At 49.9% G+C, this 26,056-nt stretch overlaps 9 protein-coding genes across 9 annotated transcripts; 3 read left to right on the top strand and 6 right to left on the bottom strand.

The window, feature by feature from the left end:
- Nucleotides 1-1,615: 1,615 nt before the first annotated feature.
- N7506_000438 (flavin monoamine oxidase family protein) lies at nucleotides 1,616-3,195 on the bottom strand (the record flags this gene model as incomplete). Its single annotated transcript, XM_056949734.1, has 2 exons — nucleotides 1,616-2,949; nucleotides 2,997-3,195. The coding sequence occupies 2 exons, from the start codon at nucleotides 3,193-3,195 to the stop codon at nucleotides 1,616-1,618; spliced, it is 1,533 nt and encodes a 510-aa protein (XP_056815649.1).
- Nucleotides 3,196-4,681: 1,486 nt separating this feature from the next.
- Nucleotides 4,682-6,531, bottom strand: N7506_000439 (Zn(II)2Cys6 transcription factor; the record flags this gene model as incomplete). The annotated part of the gene is given in 5 exon segments (XM_056949735.1): nucleotides 4,682-4,729; nucleotides 4,780-5,423; nucleotides 6,045-6,231; nucleotides 6,244-6,443; nucleotides 6,519-6,531. The coding sequence occupies 5 exon segments, from the start codon at nucleotides 6,529-6,531 to the stop codon at nucleotides 4,682-4,684; spliced, it is 1,092 nt and encodes a 363-aa protein (XP_056815650.1).
- Nucleotides 6,532-8,246: 1,715 nt separating this feature from the next.
- N7506_000440 (thiamine pyrophosphate-dependent dehydrogenase E1 component subunit alpha) lies at nucleotides 8,247-9,818 on the top strand (the record flags this gene model as incomplete). The annotated part of the gene is made up of 5 exons (XM_056949736.1): nucleotides 8,247-8,362; nucleotides 8,421-8,608; nucleotides 8,659-8,720; nucleotides 8,785-8,994; nucleotides 9,048-9,818. 5 exons carry the CDS (start codon nucleotides 8,247-8,249, stop codon nucleotides 9,816-9,818), a joined length of 1,347 nt encoding a protein of 448 aa, XP_056815651.1.
- A 249-nt stretch (nucleotides 9,819-10,067) lies between these two features.
- N7506_000441 (spherulation-specific family 4 protein) lies at nucleotides 10,068-10,880 on the bottom strand (the record flags this gene model as incomplete). Its single annotated transcript, XM_056949737.1, has 1 exon — nucleotides 10,068-10,880. The coding sequence occupies one exon, from the start codon at nucleotides 10,878-10,880 to the stop codon at nucleotides 10,068-10,070; it is 813 nt and encodes a 270-aa protein (XP_056815652.1).
- Nucleotides 10,881-11,830: 950 nt separating this feature from the next.
- On the bottom strand, nucleotides 11,831-17,526 carry N7506_000442 (CCR4-NOT core ubiquitin-protein ligase subunit MOT2; the record flags this gene model as incomplete). The annotated part of the gene is made up of 7 exons (XM_056949738.1): nucleotides 11,831-13,769; nucleotides 13,831-14,017; nucleotides 14,882-16,392; nucleotides 16,460-17,056; nucleotides 17,119-17,234; nucleotides 17,354-17,420; nucleotides 17,474-17,526. 7 exons carry the CDS (start codon nucleotides 17,524-17,526, stop codon nucleotides 11,831-11,833), a joined length of 4,470 nt encoding a protein of 1,489 aa, XP_056815653.1.
- A 381-nt stretch (nucleotides 17,527-17,907) lies between these two features.
- On the top strand, nucleotides 17,908-18,895 carry N7506_000443 (complex I 30 kDa subunit family protein; the record flags this gene model as incomplete). The annotated part of the gene is made up of 4 exons (XM_056949739.1): nucleotides 17,908-17,952; nucleotides 18,011-18,077; nucleotides 18,142-18,791; nucleotides 18,845-18,895. 4 exons carry the CDS (start codon nucleotides 17,908-17,910, stop codon nucleotides 18,893-18,895), a joined length of 813 nt encoding a protein of 270 aa, XP_056815654.1.
- A 511-nt stretch (nucleotides 18,896-19,406) lies between these two features.
- Nucleotides 19,407-19,966, bottom strand: N7506_000444 (uncharacterized protein; the record flags this gene model as incomplete). Its single annotated transcript, XM_056949740.1, has 3 exons — nucleotides 19,407-19,661; nucleotides 19,719-19,843; nucleotides 19,885-19,966. 3 exons carry the CDS (start codon nucleotides 19,964-19,966, stop codon nucleotides 19,407-19,409), a joined length of 462 nt encoding a protein of 153 aa, XP_056815655.1.
- A 1,154-nt stretch (nucleotides 19,967-21,120) lies between these two features.
- N7506_000445 (BUD22 family protein) lies at nucleotides 21,121-22,527 on the top strand (the record flags this gene model as incomplete). The annotated part of the gene is made up of 2 exons (XM_056949741.1): nucleotides 21,121-21,372; nucleotides 21,436-22,527. The coding sequence occupies 2 exons, from the start codon at nucleotides 21,121-21,123 to the stop codon at nucleotides 22,525-22,527; spliced, it is 1,344 nt and encodes a 447-aa protein (XP_056815656.1).
- A 370-nt stretch (nucleotides 22,528-22,897) lies between these two features.
- N7506_000446 (Zn(II)2Cys6 transcription factor) lies at nucleotides 22,898-25,646 on the bottom strand (the record flags this gene model as incomplete). Its single annotated transcript, XM_056949742.1, has 6 exons — nucleotides 22,898-23,383; nucleotides 23,409-24,830; nucleotides 24,888-24,973; nucleotides 25,032-25,297; nucleotides 25,372-25,503; nucleotides 25,564-25,646. The coding sequence occupies 6 exons, from the start codon at nucleotides 25,644-25,646 to the stop codon at nucleotides 22,898-22,900; spliced, it is 2,475 nt and encodes an 824-aa protein (XP_056815657.1).
- Between the last annotated feature and the right edge of the window lie 410 nt (nucleotides 25,647-26,056).

Below are 26,056 nucleotides of genomic sequence, written 5' to 3' on the forward strand. Positions count from 1 at the left end.
TCACCGGGGTCCACATTACAGAATTTCAGATTTCAGCGCAAGGTCGTCAAGCTGGGTGCCTGTGATTTTTACCACTCTTGCCACTGCTTTTTTCTGGTCATGTAGCGCGCTTGATCAATCCATAAGTGCAATCTCTCAGTAGCCAAAAATTGGATGTACATCATTATCGAGCGAATCAAAGGAGCAGTATGTAACATCAATGTAAGTATTTTCGGGGACGAGGAGAGAAGAAGGAGGTAGAGAGGGAAGCTTTTTCATCTCCGTCTAGTTAACTAACCTGCGGGGGGAGCCTGGCAAACAAGGCAAACACCTGCGCCAGCAGACCTCCGCAGAATCCGTTAGCCCCAAAACCCAGCCCAGCCCAACCCACTAATGGGCTGGGTTTTGGGCCCGAGAGCGGGCCCAGAGACGGGTTTTCGGACCCAGAATAGAACCCATTGGGCCCCAAACAGTACAAACGAACTTGCTCTTGGCAGTTGCACAATTCTTGTAAATTTTCCTAGTATTTCTAAGTAGTCAATCTACTATATTACTAAAATCTGGCTTACAGGAAAGTGGTAACTATAGAACATAAATTAATCGAGAGATTTATGAATGCCAAGACCATATTCATCCAAATAATGGGCTCTCACGGGGGCCCATGTGGGCCCCCAAAACCCACTGCATTTGGGCTGGGTTTTTTGGGCTCTGGGTTCCAATGGGGGCCCATTTATGGGTTTTTTCGGAGGTCTAATTCTGAGTGTACCATTTCGGCTGAAAAGACACGGGTTGTTCTGATCAGTGATGTTTTAGTCCAAGCGCGTTAGTAGACAAAAGCTAATGGGAGGATGATATGATATTTTACGTTTTGCTTAACGCGCGTGAGGTTGAACATGTCGATGATGAGCTGCGAGGCCGATAGAGGCACTGGGGAGAACTGGTCCAATGGCTGAGGGATGACCACTAAATAAATGCTGATTTGGCACATTGAAGTGATCGGAAAACAAACGTCGCTCATAACATATCATAGCTTTACGAAAGAGATGATGAGAGCGCAAACCAATGATCGCGACCAAGTGCAAACCGTGACCTTGGAATGAAGAGGAGACCGAATATGTGGAATGTAATGGAGATATGCGAGCAAAGTAGAGATAACGATTTGGGGCTCCAGCTTCCCTTTTGCCAGTGAAACATGTTGCGAGGCCTGATGACCACGCAGGCTAGATAGCTCTCTCTCCCTCTCTCCCTTTCCCTTGGCCCCCTCTTCCCTTCTTTTCCCTCGATTTTGCTGCTCCCAGTAGATCAGCCCTGTCGTCAAAAATCTAGTTTGTTGAGATTCAGAGTCCGCAAACCCACTTTCCACTTTCACGGGTCCGACCTCCAGCAAGCGAGCGTATACATAGCCAGGGTCCACGCTTTATCTGTCTATACTTTATACACACCTGGAAGGGAAAAGCACCGACTAACAGATAAAAAAGCGTCATCGTGACGAACAATTGATAGACGAGATATATTTCAAGGTTCTCAATCTTGGTCTGTATCAAGCTAATAGAGCTTGCAGGCTAAGCAACTATATATTGGTGACTACCTGGAAGCTCCAAAATTAACCCCCGGGGCCCGTGAATGGCGGACTCGCCTAGATTCTAGGCGCCGACTTGAGACCAGGGTTCGCCCCGAGAACACCAATCTCGTTGAGCACGGTGTCCGCTGCCGAAGCCCCTTGCTCCATGGCGCCTTCGATAAATCCTCTCCACCCCGATGCCCAGTCAGAGTTTGCCATCAACACATTTCCATGGCGGGATTGAAGTTCGGCGAGATACTTAGTGAGGAAGCCTGCGGGATACCAAGCGGCGCCGGCCTTGGCGTAAGGATCGGAGACCCAGTCATGGAATACGACTTTTCTGATCTCCATAGGATGGAAACGTTTCAAGGCGGCTCCCAGTCTTTCCGGCTCTTTCAATGGGTCCAGGATGCCTCTGTTATCGCCGGCAAAGGAGGTAATGCGGGTAGATTTGCCACCAGCACAGAACCCGTCGCCGTATACATAGAGGAAGTCGCCAGGCCATGTACATCCCCTAAGGCCGCGTAGATCACCTTCAACCTCGGCGTGAATTTTGGTGAGGTAATCGAGCTGGTTGATTCTGAGGGCCTCCTGGCGAAGAGGAGAAAGGGGAGGGTCAAATTCTATGGTAGGGAGGACGGCCACAGGGATAGTGTTGATGACGCGCCGCGTGCGATAGACCCTATTGTGAGTATTGCTAGTGGCTGGAGTAAGGAGGACAATGCCACCTCTGTCGGTGATAGCTTTGATGGGGGTCTTGAATGAATACTGAAGGCCAAGACGCACTGCGTCATCGAAAATACGACGTGCAAGGGTAGACTGTCCTCCGCGAATTTTGTAGAGGGTCCATATCTCTTCGAATGTTTCCGGATTGTATCCTTGAAGAGCCTGAGCGCGAACCATTTCCAAAAATCCCATATCCTCAACTGATCCTCCGCCGCAGTGGGGGACCAACGACTCAATAAGGGCAAGCTCGTCGGGGGTAAGTAGGTGTCTGATCTGTTCGATGCGGTCACGGCAGGAGAGTTGGTCAACGGCCTGGACCTGCTCAAAAGAGACACGAGAATTTCCAAGGGACGAATATGGAAGAGGGCAGATATCGCGGCAATCATTGCCGTCAATGTTGATGAAGATCTTCCAGGCTCGGGCGCTCATCTCTCCGGCTTCCTGGAGGGAAAACTTTCGCGATCCTGATCCAGTATCGAGAGTGAAGTAAGAGCAACCACCGTTCTCAGTGCGCGTCATTGTCACTTGGTCCTGAAGGCCATACCGCTGCATCTCTGCAAAAAGGCGGCCATGGACGTGCGAGACCCAGGTTCCTCCCATATCATAAGTCGTCCCATCAACCTCAGCACTCCATGTCCGGCCACCAACACGGTCGCGTGCCTCAAGAAGGAGCGTCTTCTTGCCTAAAATATGTGAGTAATCAATAACTACGAATGTTTGTTTCACTCACCAGCCTTGACAAGGTCACGGGCAGCAATCAAGCCGGCATACCCAGCGCCGATAACAATGGCATCCCAGACATATCCAAGTTCTGGTTGATGAATCTTGATCTCAGGTTCAATAACACCGTAGGTTTGCAGACCACCAACTAAGCCATCTTTTTTATTGTAGATGTAACCTTCGTTGGATAATTTGGCTTGGTACGTCATTTTGATTCCCGGGAAGGTAAAAAGAGCAATGATGATGAGAAACAGGAAACAGGAGCGGACCTCGGGATTAAACAGACAGCCGGGTACAAATATAGCTTGCAAGAATCTCTAGAGCTGGATGAGCTAGCGCATGTTTGGAGGTTGGAGTTGCAAATAAGAGATCACCCTCACACAAGCTGGTTGACATACCCCAATAGGAATTTATGCACGGATCGACCCTTGGCATATGTAAGAAATATGGGAACATATGACTCCCCCCAATTGGGGTTAGAATTCCAGGCTTGGGGAATTTGATGAAGCTTTTCTGGCTCTGCTGGGTCGACTTCCATTGCTAGTAATATTATCAACGACTTCTTGTTCCGCTCGAAACTGATAGTGGCATTTCTAGCAGAACCTCGGGCCACAGCGTTCCAGCCCACACCGAAATTGTCCACATGCCAAGGTAACTTGTATTTATATTTACTGTCCTATTTTCTGGGCTTTATCAATCGAGAAACTGAATTGCCGTACAGGGAAAAGATTATGACAAGCGGTTAGGGCAGTTAGTCCTGCAAAAAGCACTTGTGGGCTCTTGTGTTTACCTTTCCTGTATACTCAGAAGAACATCATGCTTATCGAACCATGCTCCGACCTTTTTATGTAGCAACTTGATGAATTTGATTCCCTGGAAACTGTAAAAAGAAGGCGTAGATAGAATCTCTCTTTATTTAAACATGGAATAGAGCGGCTTCCGCAGACAATTCAACTCTCATTCCTGGCACATTGATCTCTTTCACAATCACCATTGTCCAGGTCGGGGTATGACCCGGAAATCGTCTTTTGAATATTTCCTGCATCACTGACTCATGGGCTGGGTCCACGAGATAGCTCACCATTTTGAATGCTTGAAAGAGTCCACTCGAGATGCCTGCATCCTTTAATGCTGCATCCAAGCAATCAAAAGCTGCTTCAAATTCTGCTTCAATGGTACTGTTGATCGCTTTCCCGGTGACCAAGTCCAATCCAAGATGGCTGGTTGTATAGACAAGTGACGTTGTTGATGATATGGGTACCGTTGCTGTGGTCGCTAGCGACAATGACTTGAGGCTATCCCCCACGGGGCCTGGCATGTTTTTGTAGATGATTGACGGCATATTGGATAGTCAAGGTAGACAGCGTGAAGAGAATTGGCTTTTTGGGGCGTGGATAACTGATTTGATCCGATGCAACGTGGAAGATTGTGACCGTTGTTGAGGAAGGGAAATGAGGACCTTGGAATATAAAGGTGAAAGAAGTAGCTGCGAGGCGAAGAAGAAGAGAGAAAGTTGGAGGGTTTTTCAAGCAGAATCTAGTGTGTAACACGTTGTTTTATGTTCTGGGCTGTCTTTGGCCCTCCCTTCCCTTCGCTGATTTGATGGGGGGACTTGGTCCCTCTTTCATTGTGTTTTCATTTGCTCTTGGTTTTACAATCCCGCTTCCCCAATGTATCTTTAGGAATATCTTTCGCTCAAATAATAAGGTAGTCATTCTCACGGTCCGATGAATTATCACGCGTCTGAATCAGTCAGCACAGGCTCTGATGTGAAAATATCGATAAAAACATACAAACCACATCCACGGAATGTTGCTCTTATCATGCTTTTTTTGATTCCCCCGAGCATCCCAGACAGACTTTAGGAGAACCCGTATCAACTCATTGCCAACTCCTGCCATAGCCTTGATGTTGTCCAGTCGCATGATAACGTAATGCCGAGTGTAAGGAGATAGGGCATCGGCACCAGCTATGAAAAGAGGCATGACCAGCAGCTCTAGAAGATAGCAGTCTGCTGGAATCTCAGCCACGTGGTCCAATATAGCCGTGACTGATATCTGGATGATTGCCGATTCAGCTGGCTGGCCCATGTCTATCAGGCGGGAAGTGTAGAGTATACAGGCATGTCGAAAGGCCTCGGCAATGGCCATCCACCGCTTGTCGTTATCTGGATATTTTCCATCGTTCGCATTCCATGTATAAAGCTCAAATCGCGCACTCTCTAAGAGACACCTGAGTTGGGAATCATTCAGCCCCCCTTCTGAGTGGGCCTTTCCATGCTCCAAAATTCTACCCATGAGCAGGAACAATTTACGTGGGCATCCGTTGACTTGCTCGAATTCGATGCCACTAAGCGATGATATGGTTTCCCGCAGGTCTTGAGAGAAGCAAAGGCGACGTGGGCTTGCAAATGATCGAATGATATCCAACCTGAGCACTTTGATCAGTTTCATAGTTCGACTTGTCATAAAATGTATACACACCATGCCAAATTTCCCAAGAAGAAGACCGCCCTTTCATCACTTTGAGTCAAAGTATCGAACAATCGCAATTGGTTGCAAATCGACACCGCTCCGGTGATATGGACACCATGGCTTGATACCCCGGATTCATGAATCTAGATCGACAGTCAGCACCTCGTGCCTCAGCAAAAGCGTGTAGGTTTACGATTTGTACTCACATCCTGGAGAAGAAGCAGTTGGATAGTCGCAAATAGTGCATCCCGCTCATTTTCATGTATGTTTCCCGAGATGCCGGCTTGAATGGTGTCAGCAAGGGAGCGGATAGCCCTAAGTCGGTAAACAACGGCGAGTGTGTCTCGCAGATACTTATCTTGATTGACAGTCCCCAGATGAAACGATGTAATCGCTAGAACTGCATATAGCAGACCGATCTGCTCATACGCCAATGGCAGAATGAATTTTCGGTACGGATTACTCGCACCATCTACTGTCAGTGCAATTTGATGTGGACATATCTCACGGTCGTCTAGATTCTCAGCGTTTGTGAGTGAGTGGGTCTCAGGGAACGGGTCATTGGTTTTTCTTCCTGTACGTACAATGCCTGAGAAGCACCTCTGTTCGATCGAGCATCAACACATCATCGAGCTCTACAGATTTATGATCCGGCGGCTGCCATGCCGCTGAAGGGCTTGGTGATGAAACTTGGCTCATGGCATGATCCGATGGGGTGATAACGGAAAAGGACCCTTGATCATCCACTAAGGGGCCATGCTGGATAGGCACCTGTGTGGACACTTGTGGGAAGTTCTGCGGCGCGGCGCTCGTCGATGTTGGGGCTGTTTGGTTTTTCCATTTTCCTCTTGTAGCTAAACCACAAAACCGAAACTTTTCTGGATACCCTTTGCATACAAGACCTTTCGAAGAGCATCTTTTACAGCTAGGCCTGGTGCGGTCGCATTTCCGGCACTTCTCTCGACATGTCACGCATGCTGGCCCTGCAGATCATCAGTTTCTAGCCAATTTGGGTTGCCAATCCATGTGATCAGAGCTTTGATAAAAACTCCGCGTACCTTGCTGAGACATCTTTTGGGGGCTGCGACTAGGCACTCCGGGGGCCAAACGCGAATGGGGGTATGGTGAGGGAAGTCATTGAGGTATCTTGGTTGAAAAGGGAAGCTCGACAAACCTCCAGCTCAAAATTAGCCGGGGTATCAGGGATGCATGACTGGGGATGAGAAGTGCGTCATCCCGGGGCAACGGAAAAGTAAACTACGCTTGTGAATTCACTTCATCGTTTCTGGAAGGAAATGCGGGGACAATATGTGTCTTTGATTGGGTTTTTGGTCTCCATTTGACCAACAATTAAAAAGTGAATCCAGGGGTGTCAGATTTTGTGTTCACTTCCAAGGCTCAAATCAAGGTTGCGCTCTCTATTGCTCTTTACGGATAAGGAATCTGTCTTATGTTGTGGCTACTGGTAATGGCCTCCTGGGCAATCAACAAATTTCTTGTAGAACAACGAGCTCGAAAGTTTGTAGGGGTCCGAAATCCCCGGATGGCAAGGGGGAGGTGGTTTTGATGGATGCAGCGCCCAAATAGGCAGGTCGCCCAACTCCGCGCTATTGTAGCTTGAGGCTTGGCGTGACATGATTGGCAGATTGCCGATAACCTACTGTAGTCCAAAACTAACCTTGTCTGCTCCCCGAGTAGCCTTGTCTGCTGTTTAATGATTCTTGTGTTTAGTAAGTTATGGTGTACAAGAGCTAGTAGAGCTTTGATTGTAATTTGGACAACGGATTGCTCTATAAAAGCCCGGGTAATTCCCCCCAAGGCCGGAACAGACCCAGCAAGAACGAGACTAGGTAAAGGTGATCACCAAACTGCTTACTCTCCTCAACATCATGAATTTCATCGCTCCATTGCTTTGCGGGAATATTCAGATTTCGCAAGGTCCTTTGTTCGAGTGGACGAAGGAGCCATATGTGTCTCTTACAGAGAAAGATGGATTTTTGCCATCCGATTCCGAGAACGAAATCCTGCCTTCCAGCAACTACGAAGCGAGCAAATCCGAGGTGAAACACATTTCGGAGAGTTTAGAGAAAAAAGAACTTGTGAGTGGTTTTGATAACAAAAATCGCCTTCATTACTTGAGCTTGACGACTAGTTGAGAGCAGGACACCTATTCTCATCAAATTGAAAAGAGACAGCCGAAAGGCACATCTAGCCTATGCAATCAGTCTTAATCTTATGATTCGGTATTTCTAATGGTGTGCGCTGGACGTTTGTTTTGGATAACGAGATAATTGGAGACAGTGACAAATAGTGGGCACGAAGTGGACGGTCGAAAAATCTATATATTGCTTCAAAGAAATTTAGTAGGTGTTTTGTCATTATACCAATCAAAAGAAACGCTTGTTGTTGCTTCGGTTGTTGTGTTTGATCGTTGACTTTCGAGATCAAGGATCCTGCATCAGGCTCAGGCACATAACTAGCCATGCAGTGTTCGAGGCATTTGCCAAGCTTGCTGATTAGCTAGACACCTTGAGTCGGATGCGAGAGGAGTAGCTGTAAATGAGACGATCTAATCGAGAATAAGATCGAAGCAGCTTTCGTTTTTAATTGAATTTAACCTCCAACGTCCAAGGGGTTGAGTTGCGGACTCTTCTACTTCGGCTAGCATCGGGGAGGTCGGTCCGAGGCCAGCCGTTCTCCGCACTCCCCCAGGTTTATGACATCCCGCAATTCCATGACTTTTTGTTACTACAACTACTCTGCAAATGTCGATGGCAAATTGCAATATGCCAATGAACTTTCTGAGAAGTAGGCTTCACAGCCGGCCTCTTGTTGGGGCAGTGCGCAGCTTCCCCGCACGGCAGTGGAGTAGCACAATATCACAACGACCAGGAGCGGACAGGTGAATACCCTCACAGACAATCAAGATTTGAGAGCTAATGAGATGGCTTTTATTATAGTGTTCGGTTTCCAGGTGCTGTCAATAGCAAGTTTACTACCGACATGTCCTTTCTCAAAGCCTCTGACCTACCCGCCATCCCTACCTACCGAGTGATCGACTCCGACGGTGAATTGGTCGATAAAACGCGACCGGCTCCCGATGTTACAGACGAGGAGGTATTGACTTGGTATAAAAACATGTTGTCTGGTCAGTTTGGAGATATCGCGCAGGGTATGTCATCGCTAATTGTTGTCCAGTGAGCGTTATGGACGTCGTGATGTTTGAGGCCCAACGGCAGGGCCGTCTCAGCTTCTACATGGTATGTGAACTGCGTCACAAAGTATCTATCCTCAGAGGAGGTTAAGCTGATTGAATACACTCAGGTTTCTGCCGGGGAAGAAGGGATTACTGTAGGATCAGCCGCAGCACTGACGCCAGATGATGTGGTATTCGCCCAATATCGCGAAGCAGGCGTCTTTCAACAACGAGGATTTACATTGAAGAATTTCATGAGCCAGCTCTTTGCCAATGCGAATGATGCGGGTCGAGGTCGCAATATGCCAGTTCACTATGGACAAAATTACCCTCGCATGGTATGCCCCCAACCATTGTTGCGATACCCGGTGCTGATCCATTCCCATAACAGCACACTATATCGTCCCCGTTAGCCACGCAGATTCCACAAGCGGCTGGTGCAGCTTATGCACTGAAGATACAAGATCAACAAAACCCCAGTCGCGATCCACGCATTGTGGCCTGTTACTTTGGTGAAGGCGCCGCTAGTGAAGGAGACTTCCACGCCGCACTCAATATGGCTGCAACCCGCTCCTGTCCAGTCGTTTTCCTTTGTCGCAATAATGGATATGCAATCTCGACACCGACTCTTGAACAATACCGCGGCGACGGCATCGCCAGTCGCGGCGTCGGTTACGGTATTGACACAATTCGGGTCGATGGTAACGATGTTTTTGCTGTGAACGAAGCAATGAAAGAAGCACGACGTCTCGCTCTCAGCGAAGGAGGGCGACCTGTCCTGATTGAAGCTATGAGCTACCGTGTTTCCCACCACAGTACAAGCGACGACAGCTTTGCATACCGCGCGCGGGTCGAGGTTGAGGACTGGAAACGCAGAGACAATCCCATTATACGATTACGCAAATGGCTTGAGAACCAAGGGCTTTGGAGTGAAGATCAAGAGAAACAGACCAGAGATGAGATGAGGAAAGATGTGTTGAAGGAGTTTGGCGAGGCTGAAAGGGAGAAGAAGCCTCCTCTTCGGGAGGCTTTCAAAGATGTCTATGAGGAGATCACGGAGGAGCAACGCGAGCAGATGAATGAGCTCAAGCGCATTCTGGAAACTTACCCAGATGAGTATGACCTGCGACATTATCAAGATGGGGCCAAGGGGCTTGAGTAAGGAGATTTGTGAACAAAACCTAGTCATGAAACTTTAGACTACCATTGAACTGATACCAAGGTTATCAGTTCTATCATATAACGAGAAAATTTTTCAAGATTTATATCACTCATATTACACTGTAAGCTCCCGGCGTTCTCTATTCAGTGCCTACAGCGCGCCGAGTATTCCAAGACAACCCTAACATGAAATCAATACCAAATCACCACCAAATTGAAATCAGACAAGCCTAGAATAATGACAAAACTTTCAATGGGCACTATGGCTATTGCGTCTCGCTTTTCGCTTCTCCGAAATAGCAACCACAATTTTGGGTACTGAGCTGAGGCCCATGTAGTTGTCATCATAGGCCAGATAGATAGCACCCAGTCGCATATTCCTCGCCAACCTGACAACTGTATCAATACTGGCATCGACTGGCGTTTGATTCAAGATAATAGCTTTCTTGGCGTCGTTTCCGTGTGCCGAAAGATGCTCAGTCGGTGCCAATGCCATCCAATTAGCATAAGTATTCTCGTATTCGACGATCAAGTCCGCCGCAGCAAACCAGTCTGAAACGTCGGCGAGGATCTTCGCGCCAGGATTGAAAATGACCATGTCTAGACCACTCCGCTTGCTCGTCGAAGATAGCTCCTGGAAATAGCCAAGTTTACTTTGATCTTGCCCATTGGGTGTCAGGTCAAAGAAGATTCCCGCGAGGCTGATATCTCTTCCCGCAAAGCTGGACCATTTCGCGTATGCGGCGATATCCTTTTCGACTTCTGATTTAGCACGTGTGCCATGGTTTGTATGCGTATAGCCCAGGACATGAACGTTGGAATAGCTGTTCAGTTTGGCGATACCAGTGATGTAGACTTCTTCTGGGTACTCAGTGGTACCTGGGCCAGTGTCTGGGTTGACTATTAGGTAGAATGGAACAGACGGATTCGCGGCGACTGATTCGTAGACTGCAGCCCAGGCATCTGTTCCCGGCCAAGCGTACAGTGGCACGATGACGCCTGTTGATCGGACCGTGGATACTAGTGCCAGCACGGTCCACAGGATGGATAGTATATAAGACATGGTTGTAGGAGTAGGTGGGAAAGTAACAAGTATTATCGACAAAAGTCAAGTTCCACTGACCTCGGGAATCGAAAGATTGTAGGAGAATGTCAGTATTTTATAGTTGCGAGCATGACCCCCACGGAATGAATCTCCGAGGACACTCACGTTCTGTGTCCAGGCCGGGTCGAAGAACTCCAAATCGAATCAGCCACACGTCCGAGGCCACAAACATCTCACCCGGTAAGAATCAAGCGTAATTTTAGGCCGTGTGTCATGAGCCAATGGCGGACTGGTCGGAGGGAAGGACTCAGATGGCTGGTCCAAATGAAAATGTAAGGAGTGTGATCTTGAGACGCGAAGCGCCTATAGGAATGCATTGGCGGTTCGTGAGACACATTTTTTATAAGTCAGACAGGGAAACAGAAATGAGACTTGGGCTTGGAGTTTGAACTCGCATTTGCCAAGCGCAGTTAGTTGGACTCGTCGGATTGAACGCCACAAGGAGTCTGTCTGCCCCTGGCACTCATCTCCGCTGACACCTCAAATCTGGGGGAACTGGTTTCTGCAATCCCCACAATATGTCTGGGATGCAATTGGATAGAGTTGCTAAGTGAAGTTTCGCAAGTGGAATGGAATGGTCTGCAATCTGGATCATTTGGCTTGCACCGGAAACGCCTGACTCTATTAGAGCGAATTGCCAAGGATTGAGAAAATGCCCAAGTGGACGACTGGAATCCGGGCTCAATCGTTTTCAAAGCCTTGGAAGTTATTGGAAGTTACTCCGTACTGGGGGGTAATAATGTAGTTGAAAACACGGCTCGTTTTAATCATACATTCATAAGTAATATTACACGCTTGACTGAAGTACAGAGAACCGGGTATTGTTTCCCGTTGGTACAAACTCTCAACCCAGCGCGATCTGTAAAATGCGGACCGAAACCAAACTCCGACGGAGGAAGAGACGGGGTTTACACCTGCGGCTTGGCGAGAGAGTCCAAGGCCAGGTGCTGGAGCTTCCTGTTTCGTCGAACCAAGGCATTGAACTTCTTGTCCAGTGACTCGGAGTCCTTACGCGCCAGCTCCAATTCTTTCTTGGAACGGGCTGCGTGCTCCTTTAGTTCTTCATTTGTCAAGCCTGCGAGGTCGTCGAGAGTGAGGTCGGTACCGAGCATGCTGTGGTTGCCAAGCATTTGCTGAGCAGTGGCGGCAGCGAAGGAGCGGACGGCATCAGGGGTGGTATTGAGTAGCTCGGCAGAGTTGGTCACGGCCCAGTCATGGTTGCGAGTTATGTCTGCTTCCATGGCAGAGAACACGTTGGGTGGAAGAGCGGATTCATCGACTTCTGGAGAGGATGTAGGGGATGTCGCGCTCGGATTAGTGGGCAGGTCGTCAACCCAGCGAATTCGAAGTCTCTCAGAGTTTGCAAAGAGCGCTTCTAGGCCAATGTTCTGCGCCGAGTCCTCGATGAGTAGTGGGTAATCGCGGCAAACACCTGTGCGCTCTCTTTCGAGGACCGATTCCATTTCCGCGGGGTAAAGATGACGAAGTAATGTGCCATTGGGGGTGATGAGGACCTGGTTCTTGATCTGGTCTCCGATGATAATGTGCTCTCCACGAAGGAGCATTTGACGATGTTCTTCAGTCAGCTCGACAGGCCGTCTGTTGATATCGTAATCTTCCGAAGAGCACTTCATATCAATGCGTTCATAGGGATTTGGTGGGTTGAAGAGAGCACAAGTGTTCAGGTCAATTTCCCCATCCCTGTGCATATCAGCAAGGATTTCATGCAGAGGCCTGGTCCGTTCCATCACAAGATCCTGGATGCTCTTTCCAGTGGCTTCTGCGTCTGCGATGCACTGGCCGATGGTGTTGTGGGTACGCCATGCCTCCTCGGGTACCTCATTTGGAATTGCTGGGTCGTCAACGGGAGCAGGTGAGGGTTGTTCGACGGGCTTGACATCTTTGACATCATTGACATCAGCTCTCTTGGATGTATCCGCTTTCGGCTCATCTTCGACGGTAGGAGCAGGCACAGGTTTCACCGGACTCGCTGGCTCTGCCACAACTTTGGAGGCAGGTGCAGGGGTGTCTGGAATGGTCTTTGGCGTGTTCGTGACAGGAGTCGGGGTTGGAGCTTTCTTAGTCTTGCGCTTCCGGCCCATGATGGGTGCTTGGACGGGTTCTTCGCTCGTAAGGGCAGTTTCGGCCTTTTTGGCCTCGGCTTCCTTGGCCTTTTGCTTTCGCTCTTTCTTCACTTGGCTTTTTGTCATTGAACGGACAGGAGCGGAGCCAATACGAGAAGATGCAGGAGGAGAATTGGCACGCGAAACGGATGTCGAAGGCCAGAAATCAGCTTCAGAGCCGGCGTCAGCAGGAGTGTCAGGTATGCTGTTGGAAGATATGCTCTGTCGCCTGTGGCGTGGCTTGTTGCTTCCAACGACAGACGCAGGTACAGATGGCGCGGTTGGGATGACAGGAGATTCAACCTTTGGGGTTTCAACGACTCGAAGGATACGATGCTGACGAGCAGGAGAGTCGGACAACCGAGATGCAATGGTCTGTGGGGTGTCTGGCCGAGATGCACTTGCAGGAGTTGGGGCAGAGACAGGAGCTTGCGCAAACTTGGGAGAATTAGTCAAAGCTGCACTGAAAGCCAATGCACCACCCTTAGCAGCGTGAGGACTTGGCTGCGGCTGGATCATAGCCTGAGGGGCAGGTCCCTTCAAATCGGTGGTGATGGTAAAGTCACTCTTGCGCTGATTACGGGCTTTGTTTGCAGTTTTTTGCACGGGAGACCCTAACGAGACCTGAGAGGCATCTTTAACACGGCTTGATGTCAATGGGCCACCGACTGTCAACTCAGGTGTGAGTGGACGAGACTGGACATCTTCCCCGAGCTTGGTAGGACTGTTGAGACGGGAGATATTTGGGGGTCAGTCCCGGAGGCAGGAGTGGAGCGGGTGATGACGGTTGAGAGGAGTTAAGTTGGTCCTGGAAGGACGAAGATGGATGAACGAGGGGTAATGGCAGTCCAGGTGGCAGGCTCGGAGTGTCTGCGCGAGCCGCTGATTCGGTTGGCAGCTGTGATTTCAAGAATCCGAAACTATCAACGGTGCGAAGGTCATGGTCCCCGAGTGGAGGAAAGTCCACACCGACTGTGAAATTGCAGTTAGCAGAGTTCAGACAGAAGTGTGAAAAGTCAAACTGGGAGATGGAGAAAGGCAGAGGCAAAGAGGCAGAGACGAAGATCTCCCGCATGGCGCACGACTGTTCAACACCAACACATGACATCAATCAACGACTAATCGACGAATTATCGACGATACAAAACCGGCGGGTGCGCAGCTAATTACATGGTGGGAATCTCGAGGCCAGGAACATTGCAAAAGGGCGTCTATGTAATCGGCGGCTGCGAGGAAACTGATTTCGAATAAGACCCTGTTTCGGCTTGTGATATCAGGGTAGGGAGATCTTAACGTACATTAATTGACGATAGACACCACGGTCTTCAAGACGCAGCAGATGGTATAACGAAGTCCAAATGGAGCAGAAAAGAAGAGAAGAAACAGACATGAAGACATGGAATAACAAAAGGGAATAAACAGCCGCCGGATACAAAGACAGCCCCAGAGACATGCCGGTATGTCCATGAGATAAATGCAGAGACCTATGAACCACGGGGATAACCGGGTACATGATGCAAAATCGCAGATAGCAATGAAGGAAAATAAGAAGCCTCTGTGCGCCATTTGTACGCCTGGCCATCGCGTAAATCAGAGCCGCAAGTCTGACCGCAAACAGATAAACATCAAGATGCAGAATTCCGTAAAACAAGGATGGGGATCGAGGTCATGTCGTCAAAAATCAAACGCCAGGCCCATCAAGGGACCAACGAGTCAGGTAAAAAAAAAAGGAGGGAGATGAAGGGAATGGAATGGGGCAAAGATGTGGAGGAGTAACCATGGTGTTTCACCAGCCTCTCATGCCTCCGCCATAAACCATCGAGGGATTGTACCCACCTTGACCCTGACTCCCGTACAACGATTGCCCAGCACTAGCATTGGCACCGACCTGGTGCATTCTCGCTTGCAAAATGCTCGGGTCCGCAAGATCTACTACACCACCTCCACCGGAGGAAGTGTTAGCGTGTCTCTGCTTCCTTCCCTTCTTCTTCTGTTTCTGCTGACCACCAGAATCAGGCATTACGCCTGTCTGGGACCCGTAGAAAGAGCCGAGAAGGCCGTTGGCAGGAGTCATGGGGGGTGGGGTATTGTGCTGTTGAAGAAAAGGGAACATGAACTCACGCTTAGCCGCCTCCTGGCCCTGTAGACCGCCAACTCCATTACCAACATTCGTACCAGTTCGTCCACGCAGTAGCTCTCGCATCAACTCCGGGGTTGCATCCTGCTTCCCTCCACCGCCGCTGATGCCTGATGTGAACCCGTGACCCTGGGCAAACATTCCACCGCCGCTGATTGGGGGAGTGCCGGCAGTCTTCAAGCCCGGTGGGGGGCCCTGGACACCACTAGAATAGAAACCACTTGCAAGGCTGTGCTGAGGGCTGGGTGCCGAAAGTGGATTGGGAGATGCTGACTGCATCTGGCCCAAAATTCGAGCATTGGGCATGTTCTTCGATCCACCCTCGTTGAAAGAGAAGCGCGAGGACTGTCGATTTTGTGCTGCTTGCGCAGCATTGAATTGTGCCATCTGGTTTTGAATCAGTCCCTGGCGTACTTGGGCTGCCTGGTCCAAGGCGGCAGAGCTGAGTGGGTCAGCTAGCCCAGCTTGTTGATTGCCGGCGGACTTGAGTAGCATCAGTTGCTGTTGCTGCAAAGGGGTCAAGCTTCGACCAGCAAGATTCAATCCTTGGAACTGATGGCTCGTTGCAGATACAGGGGAACCAACAGTTGAGTTCTCGGCAGTATCGTGCTGTGAAGGGGGCTGGATGGCACCATGAGATTCGCGCGACTGCCGACTGCGTGGGATATTCGCATCCTCCGGCTCACCACCTAATTGAAGGCTACCAGCTTCTCGGCTATCCTCCTCAGCTGCGACATTCCGTAACAACTCATGCTCACGGCTGAAACGCTCTTGCTCCACCTTCTCGCGCATCGCTCGGCGCTTAACACCGCCGAATGGATCGATGAAAGACGGGTAATCTTTGATCAATTTGACCTCTTCGGGGGTAAGTTCAGCTGTGCTGAAAGTGAACCTGAATTCTGGAGATGTTATGTCTCTCAAAAGCTCATCGAAGGGGGTTGGTCGGTTCGGTCGTGGAGGTGTACGGCGAGTTCGTGACTGCGGAGCAGGGGTAGGGGCAGGGGCAGGTGCTGGCGATTGAGATCGAGATTCGATTGGGGCGGGCGACTGGTGGGCTTCATATGGGGTTGGGGAAGGTTTGTCCGCACGTTTTGGTTCCTCAACTGGTGTCGAGACGTTGACGCTGGCAGGACGAGGGCTGTTAGACGCTTGGCTTCCAGTGAGACTAGCCCTTCTGGTTCGCTGGATCGCAGCATCCTTGTTAGCCCAGCTGGCAGATGATGGAAGAGCTGGGCCGTCTGGTACACCGGAGCGGCTGCTGATTGACTCGTCTTTACTCGGTTGCCGGCGCATGGGATGGGATATCGGCTGCACAGTCCGCACGTGGGAAGGAGTGGGTGGAAGGCTTTGGCGGGGGGGTCGATATCGTGTTCATAGAAGAAAGGTCCTGGCGACTGTAGCTATCACTGTCTTCTCCAGTCTCGTGAAGGAACGTGCAATTGCGATTGTTGCACGGCTCGTTGCGCAGGAAGGACGAGCAATATTTGGTGGTTCCGTATTGCGCTCGAAGGACACGATCACCGTTCCCAGAGCCATCCACGGCCCCGATGCACGTCGCTGCATCGAGTTTGCGGGAGAAGGTCACGTAAACACCAATTCCCTGGTTGGGGTTGCCACCGGGCTTAGCCTTGCTGACCACAATCTTCTCGATCTCGCCATATTGACCAAAGTATTCCCGTCCACGAAGCGTCTGGAGAAGTTGATTTTCGTCCCGGATCGTAGGATTCAAGCCGATAACGTATACCAAGTTCTTTTGGACCACACGCACACCAGCTAAGTTTTTCCGACTGGAGGCCTCGATTTCCCGGCGTTCGGCTTCCTTTTTCTTCGCTGCAGCTGCTTTGCGGTGCTTCAATGCCAAATCTGCCTTGAACCTGGGGGGGTATATAACATTAGCGAGTTGTGGAGGATGCGCACTGCGTGCGAGGAAACTCACTCTTCGGCGTCTGGAATCTTGTACTGAATTGTACTTTCATCATATCCACGTCGACAGTTAGGACATCTGCCCTCTTCGTTTTGGGTTTTGATGTTGTTGTAGCAAAATTGACATATCTATAAAGAGATCAAGCGTTAGTGGGTGCTCCCGCATGGTAGAACAGCTAGCTCGATTTCAATCTTGTGGGGCAAGCACGAGGTCAGAGGTAACTGCTTTCATTTCGTCTGGTTCATACCTGGTAGCCACATGGGCAGGGTTTGAAGTTCTTATCGGAAAGGTCGAACTCTTCAATGCACAGGGGGCTGTGGGGTGATCAGTACAAAGATCGCGCGGGGTTAGCTGAGTGTTGACGCACCAGAACTCATCGTCGTCGTCAATGACGGAGTCAATCAGCGAAAGGCTGGACATGGTCGCCAAGCAAACGTTGATAACCGGGGAGGGACACAAGATCTCAAATGCCGACAGTCGATGGTATTGGATGAGGAACCCAAAAAAAAACAGAAAAAGAATCACGCCCGGTAGTGGACAAGAAGGAAACGTTGATTAGAAGAAGAAGGGAGGAAAGGCGAAATAAAGAAAGATGGTTGATAGGACGAGGGTCTGGGGGAGGAGGAAATTGAGACGCGGCTTCATTTTGCTGGCGCTTCATTTTGCTGGCATTACCCGATTTAGTTTAGCGCATAGCCTGCCAGTCATGTGACGAAGTGCTGACCATTTGCTAGGCGGGTTTTCCTTCGACGTGCTCCCGTCCCCTCCACCAGTTGCAACAGCCATTGCTCCCTCTACACAATGGCCTCCGCCCGCTCTCTGATGCGCCTGGCATCTGGCCGCTCTGTGGCATCTGCCACGAGGTCCATGGCCCCCCCGCACCTTTTCTTCGGCCTCCCTTCAGTACGCCCCGAAGGCCTCGACATCACCGGGCCCGGAACCTGAGAACATGCGCCAAGCGCAGCGTCCGCGTATGTCTCGCAGACCAAATGTCATTGATGCCATGAATGAACTAACCGATTTGTGCTCAATTAGCCTCGGGACCCCTGCGTGCCCCCGTTGTCAACCCTACTGACAAGTACCAGCCCATGGCTGATAACCTCCACACCTACGGGCAATACATCATGTCCTGCCTGCCCAAGTACATCCAGCAGTTCACCGTGTGGAAGGACGAACTCACCGTGTACACCGCCCCAGCCGGTGTCGTCCCTGTGATGAGCTTCTTGAAGAACCACACTGCCGCCGAGTTTACCCAGATCTCCGATATCACTGGTGTCGACTTCCCCACCCGCGACCAGCGCTTCGAGGTCGTTTACAACCTTCTCAGTGTCCGCTACAACTCTCGCATCCGTGTTAAGACCTATGCGGATGAGGCTACCCCCGTCCCCAGTGTCACCGGACTCTTTGAGGGTGCCCTGTGGTATGAGCGTGAGGTCTACGACATGTTCGGTGTCTTCTTCTCCGGACACCCTGATCTGCGCCGCATCATGACCGACTACGGCTTCGATGGCCACCCTCTGCGCAAGGATTTCCCCTTGACTGGTTACACCGAGCTGCGCTACGACGAGGAGAAGAAGCGCATTGTCATCGAGCCCTTGGAGCTCACCCAGGCGTTCCGTAACTTCGAGAGCGGTTCCACCTCCTGGGAACCCGTGGGTGCTGGTCAAGACCGTACTCCCGAATCCGTAAGTTGAATCGTTTCTCTCGCTTTAGTGCCAATTCTAACCAGCGCGCACAGTTCAAGCTTCCTACTCCCAAGCCGGAAGAGAAGCCAGAGGAAAAGAAATAGAAGGAGTCTGTATGCGTATCATTTTATTCCAAGGTTTGCCATGTCTCTATGTACATATCCGTCAGTGTTAATCGATGGTCTTTTTTGTCCAAACGCATTCGCGAACTCTAGTTACCTAGTGTAAGTGGGAAGCATGCTCTCCCTAACCTAGCAAAGAGGTGAACTTTTATGTGCACGCTGAGATCCACGGGTCGATTTAGCTACTGCAAATGGTAAAAGAGATGCCCTTGTTGGAGCATATGATAAATGAAGGGAGCCAGGAAGCGCAGTTCGATTAGAATTGAAGGGAAAAGGATGATTAGTTTCTAAAAACTCACGCGTTGCGCATACTAATCTCTCAAAAACAGAGGCTGATGGCATAATCAGGCCCTCGGGCCAATAATTCAAGCATCAATGGATATGAATGATTGAAGAAAAGGTGGGTGCCGGAACTGTATGTCAGCCTCGTTCGGTAAATAGCAAAAAGTCCAAAGAAGGCTTGGAAACAACTTTGAAGAAGAGTGTCAAAATCCTATCCATCTTCGGAGTACTCATCCTCAGACGTTTCGTATTTGAGCCTTTCGTATTGCATTCTCTTGTCAACCTTTCGTCTCAAGGAAGACTCAGTGGGAACGAGAGGCTCGGTAGATCCTTCACCTTGATCAGGTTGCGTAAATGACGCTGTCGGTTGTGTCGATGAAACGGCTGATGCTTCTTTCAGGACATGGACCAATAAACCGAATGTCTTTTCTAGGTCCACTCGAGAATCTAGCGTTGTGGTGACATACTAAAAGGCATCAGAATATAGCTAGCTCTCTCGCAAGGATATGTTGGGTGAGTATACCGTGGAGTCATTATCCAGTCTGACAAAGTGGAAAGTTGTAGAGTCCGTTGCAATGCCGTACAATGGACAATTTTCTTTCTTTGCATTCTTGCGATGATGGTACACGAAAGCTTTGACCAAATTAGCTGGTGGACACATAGTATTGTGTATAGCACAATAGACTTACCCAAATACCCAAGTACTTCTGCAATTCCCTTGTCGGATTCACCGAACCTCTCATCCTGAGCCACCATAACATTCAAAGCCATATCGTCTTCGTCCCCGTATCACAGGACATAAGATGGGTATCCTAATAACTTGACGACTTGATCATTGTATCTGATGGGTCCGAATGACCACCTGCGTTCAAGGTGGATCTCCAACCGTCCTCTCTGTTCAGAAGATGAGTTCATTGCTTCGTCAAACGCGAGTCGAATAAATTTACACATCCTCCAGCGTATTGTCGCTTTGGTGCTTGCTTCTGTCATCAAGAAACTGTCGATCATAGAGAGGCCTGAGACTTCATAAAATTAGCCAGATCTTCCCAAGGTTATACCTAGTTCCTTGTACTCACTCAATAACTCAGGCAGAGGTACGTCAGGGAAAGACCCCAGGCCCCGATTTTGGTAGGCAGACCTGAGGCCTAGTAAATTTTCAACTTCAGAGACACTCAATGATGGTAGACGAACGCATGGGATTTTCTCGTCATCGTTGTCCGGGTCCATCAGTTGCCAGAACTGCGAATCCGAAATCTTGTCCCTGGCAAAGCAGAGTGTGTGTATGGCTTCGCTCAGCCCCATCGACTTTGGACACATTGTTTTCAAACACAACCGTGAAGATATTTCGAGTTGTCAGGAAAAAGACAAGTTAGAAGATCGAGAGAATGGGAAGAAACTCAGAAAGGATGAAGAAGATAAGAAAGATGAGATTCTATTCCCATGTTTGATGTATGCCTCAGGTAGCAAAGTCGACCGTAGTTCTCGAGCTTGATTCTGATATCTCAAAATGCATTCCGTACTGCGAGGAAGCTTTACTTTCCGGTTCACGGTGTTACGATGTATTCCCGTGAACGTATTACGTACCACGCGTTGGAGAGCTACACGTAAAGTACAAGATATGGGGATTTATTTCAGGGACAATAATGACGAGCACCGTGTAATTTGCGGGCAATGTAGCAAAAATCGAAAGAGCAGGTTCGGATCTACTTCGTAGAGTCCACCGTAACTGGTGCCTGCCTTAAACGGAAGCGCATGTCTTGGCGTCGGGATTCGCCCAAAAAAAAAAAAAAAATTACAGCTTCTCCGATCTTTGCCAATCAACACCATTTGCGACATCCGACATTTAGTCCTCTTCTATTCAGCCCTAATCTGAAACTCCCTTCGCAAACCTATATTCGCCTGAACCTATTAGAACCACCGACGATATGCCCAAACGCAAGCTCGACGAGCTCAGCGCTCCCCCGCCGCGGCCACGCGCCAGCGACACGCGCAAAATGTCGATTCACGGTACTCGACTCACACAAATGTACGAGAATGGTGTGCAGATGATCTCCCGTGGTCTCAAAATTTCTCGCGGCTTTGAGCGACAGAAGCTCAGCCGTCGAGAGAAGACAGCAAAGACTCAAAAGGACGATAAGGCTCTGGCACGTCTGAAAGAAGAGATTGAAATTTTAAAGGTGAGATGCTCTAGTTTGAGCTCGCTCTCTCAAGCTACTGGGGCTAATATTTGGTATCAACAGGGCCTCGATTATCAAGTTGTCTCCGAACGATATTTATTCAAACAACTCGTCAAGACGAAACGGATTGCCGAGACACGGACGTTTGGTGAATTCTCAGCAGTCAAGAAAGTGTCACAGGAAGGCCCAAAAAGCACCGCAGAAGCTAATATCCTTGCGCGACTGTTCAAATCTACACCCGTACAAAAGGAAATTCCAGGCATAATGGCCGGAATCCGGAAGCTACTCAAGATCGACGAAGCGCCATCTGGAAAACAGAAGGAAAGCGACACGAAGGCGGCGGCATCGAAGAAAAAGTCAGCCAACGACGCGGATGACTCCGAGTCAGAGGCAAACACAACAACAAAAACCCGGCGCGGCGAGCAGGTCTCCCGCTCCGACGACATGGAAATATCTGGCTCAGACGAATCCGGAGACGAGGGACTATCGCAGTTCGACGCACGCCTCGCGCCAGGATCAGACTCCGATGCCGACTCGGAATCCGGCGACGAAGACGAAGAAGACGCAAATGAAATTTCCGACTCCATATCCCGCTCTCCCTCACCCGCCTTTTCGGGCGCGGACTCTCCACCACCAAAGAAGGCAAAGGCCACCAAGGGGTCTACTGCGCCTGCAACGAATACCACTTTCCTGCCTTCGCTTATGGCTGGCGGTTATTGGTCTGGCTCTGAAGAAGCCACTGACGAGGAAGCCGAGGCCCAGCCCAAGCGCAAGAACCGTATGGGTCAACAGGCCCGTCGGGCTCTTTGGGAGAAGAAGTTCGGTACTGGCGCAAACCACGTTAAGCAGGAGCAAAAGAATGAGCAGATGGCTGCCAAGTTCGGATACGGCGGCCGAGACAATGGATGGGACTCAAAGCGCGGTGCTACCGACGGTGGCAGAGGGAGAGGCGGCAAGCGTGGTGGATTCGGCGGTGGCTTTGGACGTTCGAACAGAGATGATAACTCTGGTCCTCAGTCTGCCGGCAAGAAGCCTAGCAAACCCAGCGGACCGCCCAAGGATGAAGGTCCTCTGCATCCCTCTTGGGAGGCAAAGCGGAAGGCCAAGGAGCAGGCTCCAGCTGCATTTTCCGGAAAGAAGGTTACCTTCGACTAGCGTCCGGAGATGGCTGTCTTTGATTCAAAATAAGATTCATTCAGCGTTATCAATACCTATTACAATCTTCAAGTCCTTGTCAAGATATCCATGGATTATGATATATTTGTTTGCTGATCTCACGCGTCCTGGCTGGGATAATCAGGTTCCCAACGTCGTTGCACTGTAAAAATGGGCATTAAATCAAAAGCTGTAGAGAAAAATCTTCATTTTTCTGTCCCATTCACACCAAATGACAAAAACATAAACCAACGCAGGGTGGTATACCAAGAAAATCGAAGAACCTCATTGGAAAAAAAAAAAATCCACACAAGACAGGCCGCCAGAGTGCCACGAGGATAGAAAGGAAATAAATAACTCAAGGAGCTCATCACTCTCTCATGAATTGCAGCCAATGAGGATCAGAGGCACTTCCAGGTGTCCTCATTTCGGGGCCGCCCATTCCATTGGGCTGGCCCTGAGCGTCTGGCTCGAAAATAGGAATGGCAGTGAATTCGCCAAGCTCTTGAGGGAAGTTCGAAACGAAATGATCGAATCCGAAATGTGGCATGTGCGAGAGAGATTGCTGAGACATGGAGAAGGGGTCCGAGAGCGCGCTACCTGGAACATCCCCTTCGGCCAACTCATGATCGGGCGCACCGGGGGTCGGCATAGCTCCGCTTGCGTGAAGCATTGCTGCTGAGGCGGGTGTCATAGGTGTACCGGGCATGAGATTGGCATGGCCTGGCACCACAGGAGGTTGAGGGGGATGCCGGATGCCATTTTTTGCTCGTTGGAATAGGCTTCCTGTTGTTGCCAGGCGAGCGTGGAGGGAGATATGGGACCGGCCTTCCATAGCATCTCCCAGTTCTTGAATCTGTCATACGCAGATTCAATGTTACCCCGTTGCTCATTTCCGGCTGTGTTTCGGACCAAGCCTCCAAGCGCCGAATGGCACGCTCAAGTGCTTCAATCACACTCACGGCCGAACGGGCCGACCCCACACCCATGGACATGATCTTAATCAAAGAGATACCCTGTTCAAGGGCCGCACCGAGACGTTCAGTCCGTTTGGTGAGACCTTGTGCCAGGATCACTAGCAAGGCTGCTCGGCACGAGCTGAACTCCGTGAAAGAGGCTCTCGCGAGACCTGTCTCATCACGCAATAAGCGGCACAAATCAATGATTTCCAAAGCCGCCTCCACGCAATCTGTTACGAGAGTTGCGCGGTTCTTCGCCAATCCAGACGCCCCCTTGAAAGGTGTAGCCTGAGAAGGAGTTTGAGACAGGCCTTTGATGTTGCTGAAAAGGAATGGCCGTCCGATAAACACCCTTGTAAGACAGTAATCCAACTTGAGATGTACGTTGGACCTGAATAGAGGTCCGCTGGGGTTCAGATCACGACATGTGATTTCCTCTGGTAGAGTGGACCACCAATCGACCAGATGTTTCCGCAGATTGAGAAGTCGTTCAAGACAGTCCTGTTGTTCTTCTTTACGATATGTTCGCAAAGATGTAATCTCCTGAGAAACCTGTCCAAGCTTCAAAGTCAATGTAATCAAAGCTACCATATTAGTGTGATTTGAGATTTGAGATGCGGGCATGAGTCCAGGGAAGTCGACAGGCAGAGGCCCATCAACGTCGGGATCCGACAAGGACGAAGGTCTGCCATGCAGAATGCTGATCCGCTTCTCAATGGTAAAAGATGTCCAGAAAACCCGGTTCCGCACCTCAATCATGCGCGGAGAGAGGCCTTCACCGTGGTATCTGCGATGCATTCCGTTTTGGATGGCTAGTTTTAGTGCTAGACCGAAGTACGTGTAGCACAAGCCAGATGTATCCAATGGGAGCAAATATGTTCCAATAAGCAGACAAGCCTGCACACTGCGAACGGACGCAGTGGCAATGATGTCTGGCAAGAGCTTTGAGGCGAATTGGTAGAAGGTAAGACCAACCTCATCCTCCGAGAAATGATGGTCCTGGTTCGCCGTAGTACCAGAAGGCAAGCGATTCATGGGAGTTGATGACTCCATGTGTGCAAATTGCGTACCCACAGCGAGTACCATGAGGATACAGCAGACCGCCCCTGCATCATCAAATGATAGACTATCAGGGTCCGTATAGCATACGCTCAATTTCTCAACTAGCCAATCTTCTTCGATATAGAAATTGTTGGTCTGGGCGTATTTAAAGAAAATCTGGACCAGGAAGTCGGCCACATATCTTGGTGGGAGACATGTAATTGAAGCTGATACAGCAGGGGACGCAGACTGAAGTTGTGTACTTCGCCATCGTTCCTCAAAGGGCTCAACTTCGGAAGTTGCCTGCGGGAAGGGTATTAGCATGGGGGTGGTTTTTCACCGACAATTCGGGAAACCCACATCTGGTGCCGCTGTCTTCATCCACTCATCAATCTTTTTGCGAATCTTCATAGTAAAATTTAGATATGAAAATTCACCAGAATATTCTGTAAAATGTCAGATCAGTCGTTCAATCTGAGGTATCATATGTCCAGCTTAACATACGGGTTGTGTTATCAGGCATGGCCTTGATAGTGAAATGCTCATCGTCAATTGCAAGATCCTCCATTTCATTGGGGTCCTCCCTGGCGGAGATTGCATCGGATTCAGAATCGCGGTGTTTGCTTTTTAGCTCTTCCGCAGCCTGGCGCAGTGACTGGATGTCAAAAGTAGTATTGGGCATATAGTGGGAGAGTAGTCGTTCCATCAAACGCACTCGTTCGGCTTCGGCGATTTCATTGCGATTCTGGGCGGCTGCTCGGTCCAGGAGTCTAGTTTGGGGACGCACAATTAGTGACCCGAAAACAAATTTCAGCTCAGCATGGAGGTATATGCTTCTACTCACGAAACCGAAGTTGACCGCGCCTTTTCGTGAGGGTCAATGTGGGTAAAATTGCATTGGCGGCGATATCGCGAACATCTCCGACAGGGCACGCCACCTTCACATTTCTCCTTCACTCGGCGGCAGCCATCGCATCTATTGACATAATTGTATTAGCGGGACTGTGTCGCGACAGGTGCGCACGGAATTTCTCACGCTCGGACAGCTCGCTTTCGATTTTCTTCAGCCACACGAGGGCGTTTCTGCTGCTGGGAGGGCGTCGAGGTCGAGTCGTCCATGGCAGGCACGTAGAGCAGGTCAGGGCATAGTCTGCAGCGAAACAAATGAGAGCGGTTTCACGCGGCGGTCAGGGGAACGAACAGGTGTGAGGAGAAAAGGAAGTTCCAAGTTGCTATCGATAAAGCGGAAGATCCCCGCATCCCGGCTCGCACAACTCTGAGCCTCCGCTCATCGGCCTTGTGGTCAGTGCTTCACCTGTTTCGCCTCTCTGTTTCAGGCGGCAACCTTTTTTGCGAAAGAAAAGGTTGCAAAATTCGTGTCGACCATCTTGATTTAATCCAGGGTATCGGATCTGCGGTGATAGAGGGTCCACGACCTGAAGCAAATGCCCCGGAAGGCCTGTCCGAAAGTCCCTCCCGAGGTCCTCGATGAACAGGATATATATACAAGCTAAGGGGAAATCCTAGTG

The sequence above is a fragment of the Penicillium brevicompactum genome, assembly GCF_028827555.1.
Source record: "Penicillium brevicompactum strain IBT 35665 chromosome Unknown utg000001l_segment0_segment0, whole genome shotgun sequence".
Classification (NCBI taxonomy): Eukaryota; Fungi; Ascomycota; class Eurotiomycetes; order Eurotiales; family Aspergillaceae; genus Penicillium; species Penicillium brevicompactum.